At 28.1% G+C, this 2,625-nt stretch overlaps 1 protein-coding gene and 1 long non-coding RNA gene across 2 annotated transcripts in view; one reads left to right on the top strand and one right to left on the bottom strand.

Annotated features, from left to right (window-relative positions):
* The first annotated feature begins 164 nt into the window (after nucleotides 1–164).
* LOC102671928 overlaps nucleotides 165–2,625 on the top strand; it is an 8,073-nt gene continuing 5,612 nt past the window's right edge. The window contains exons 1-5 of the mRNA XM_006610473.2: nucleotides 165–476; nucleotides 917–1,051; nucleotides 1,782–1,874; nucleotides 2,083–2,247; nucleotides 2,314–2,445. Of these exons, the coding sequence (XP_006610536.1) occupies nucleotides 383–476; nucleotides 917–1,051; nucleotides 1,782–1,874; nucleotides 2,083–2,247; nucleotides 2,314–2,445 (619 nt within the window). The 5' untranslated portion in view covers nucleotides 165–382. The remainder of the gene's footprint in view (nucleotides 477–916; nucleotides 1,052–1,781; nucleotides 1,875–2,082; nucleotides 2,248–2,313; nucleotides 2,446–2,625) is intronic.
* The window catches only part of LOC102672139, a 7,286-nt gene continuing 6,308 nt past the window's right edge, over nucleotides 1,648–2,625 (bottom strand). Inside the window, exons 2-3 of the long non-coding RNA XR_420999.2 lie at nucleotides 2,140–2,230; nucleotides 1,648–1,966 (exon numbers count right to left, since the gene is read on the bottom strand). This is a non-coding gene — a long non-coding RNA (uncharacterized LOC102672139). The remainder of the gene's footprint in view (nucleotides 1,967–2,139; nucleotides 2,231–2,625) is intronic.

Raw genomic sequence — 2,625 nt, 5'->3', positions numbered from 1 at the left:
TATATATATATATATATATATATCAATACTGACAATTTTCAACATTAGTCATTTTCTGATTTTGCTTATTTTTCAGTAATATAATTCAAGTTTAGATTAATTTATTAGTCTTTTTTTAAACTTGAAAATTAATTTATATCAAATTATTTTAATTTATAAAAATATTTGTCTCCAATTTTTTATTCGTTATATAATCTTTGTAAATAGATGATGAATAGCTATTATAGTGCATCGAGTGAGTAAGCTTCTGACCGATTGTTCTCTTCAGTTTCCAGTTACTCAGGTTAAATCGAAACACAATTTATCCATATCAATTGCTTCGGTTGCTTTGATTCAGGTGCAGTCGCCATCGAACGACGTACGATATCATGTTCCAATCATTATGGAACCAAAGTATATCGAATTCACATACTTCACACTGTTTTCTCTCTTGCTATTGATCATGGCTGTTCATCTTCAGGCTTTTTTCGGAAAAGGTGAGTTCATTCGGTTCTCTAATTTTTTTTTAAATTTTTTAAATTTCCACTCTACATAAAAAAAATTAGAAATAAACAAAATGAAAACTTTCCATGCATAATGATATTCTTCATTATTAAAAGTAATTCAAAAATAATTATTAAAATATCTTCTTATCTATTCTTTTATATCTTCTTATTGTTTTACTAAATATTCTACTTTCATAAAACATTATACCAGATATCAGAAACGTAAGGCAACTGATTAATAAATTTTCAATCCATTTTATACTCTATATTTACACATGTAAATTTAATTTCCCAAAATTTATCCTTTTAAAAATCAACGAAATTTTAAAAAAATATGACATTTTTTTTAACACACGAAAATTCAATTTTCCAAAATATTCTCCCAAAGATTAACAAGTTTCGAATTGTGACTAATAATCTTCTATACACAGAATTGATCCAGGCACCTGTTCATCGAGGATGCCCATACCTGCACTGCGAGGAGGACGAGCACTGCGTACATAGAAAATTTCGATGCAAAAATCCACCTTGTCCCACTATGCTCTACTGCTCGAAATCTCGCACAGGTAAGCGTCTCGACAACGACATCTTAGTCGATGAAATTTAATTAAAGGCGCAGAGCGAGGCGCACAAAGAACGATTAACGGTGGATGCAATTTTGTAAATGGATCTGAAACAGTTGTTTAAGTTGTAAATTCATTGTCTCGCGTCGAGATGTTTGATCCCTTTGTACAGGGATGCGGTAGATTTTGGATTATTCGATGTAAAGGAGAAATGAAATTCCTGGATGATATGCATCCCTCTGGAACCTGTATTACGAGGTGCTCTAAGAGATATCCTTTCAAGGGAATCTGAAATATGAAAGAAATATGGATTTAATATTTGGATATTAATCGTGTTAAGAAAATAAATGAATTTAAGGAATTTTATAATTTTTTATTGTTCTTACTTTACTTCAAGTTTTTTTTTTTTTTTTAGAAGTAATGGAAATTTTGTTTTTGTACGCCTTTGAATGAGAATCATTTCTCTTTTTTAAATAGAAATATTTAATATAATAGAAATAGAAATTTTGTCTCTTCAAGATTCGCAATTATTGAAAAATTATTTTTTTTTTTTAATCTAAATAAGAAAGTATAATAAAATATTATTAAACAAATATAATTTTATGTATAAATAAGTTAAGTTAATGGAAATTTTATTCTTTGCATATTGTAGATAAATTATTAAATTAATGTAAAAGATTTCTCATATGCAAGTTTCTATTCTTTATTTTTATGCGCATTCGTGTCTTTTGAGAATCTTTGAAGGGTCCTTCTAGCTGTGATGCTGTATACTGCACCAATGGATACACATGCATGATGAAAGTCCGCCGTTGTCGTTGGGATGAAAGTGAGTTCGTACATATTTTCATATTTCATATAAGTTGAAAGTACTTTGATAAAAAAACCAAGATGAAAAGTCAAACTGATCAAGTCAAGTTTCTGAAAAAAATATTTTATGTCAAATAAAAATAAAAAGATTCATTCACGTTATAATAAATTATATTACAAATTAGAAAAATGAATTATGAATAAGTATTGAATTTAATATCAATTAGGATGTGAGCAACAGATAGTAAGATGCGTGTCTCTAAAAGAATATCACGAGGGACCACCTTCTTGTGCCGGATTCAAGTGTCCTCAAGGAACCCACTGTGTCTTGAGAGAGTCGTTTTGCGCTGAACCTCCTTGCAAATTGTTAAGAAGCTGCATCAAAAATAAAGGTACCGCCTTTAACAATTGTAACACGTATTATCGTTTAAGTATTTTATATAAATATTTTTTCACAGAAATGCAAATTTGGTTTGGAAAATGTCGTACTCTTGGTTGTCAATCAGAATATGAATGCTTCTTACGAAGACCTGAGAACAACTGTTCAAATCCACCATGTAAACACACTCCAGATTGCATCATTGAAAAGGGTAAAATTTTTTAGAAAATTTTAAATTTTACAATTCTTAGTTAGGAATTAATTATTAATAATTATAAGAAATTTATTTATTTTCGAATATTTTAAAAAAAAATCACTTTTGATTAAGAAAATTTCGAAAATTTAAAATTGATATAATAAACAATTAGTAAAATTAATTAGGATAAATAAT

Source organism: Apis dorsata, unplaced genomic scaffold (genome assembly GCF_000469605.1).
Source record: "Apis dorsata unplaced genomic scaffold, Apis dorsata 1.3 scaffold_74, whole genome shotgun sequence".
NCBI classification, from domain to species: domain Eukaryota; kingdom Metazoa; phylum Arthropoda; class Insecta; order Hymenoptera; family Apidae; genus Apis; species Apis dorsata.
Note: the sequence above shows the minus strand (reverse complement) of the source record. Positions and strands in the feature narration are given on the sequence as shown.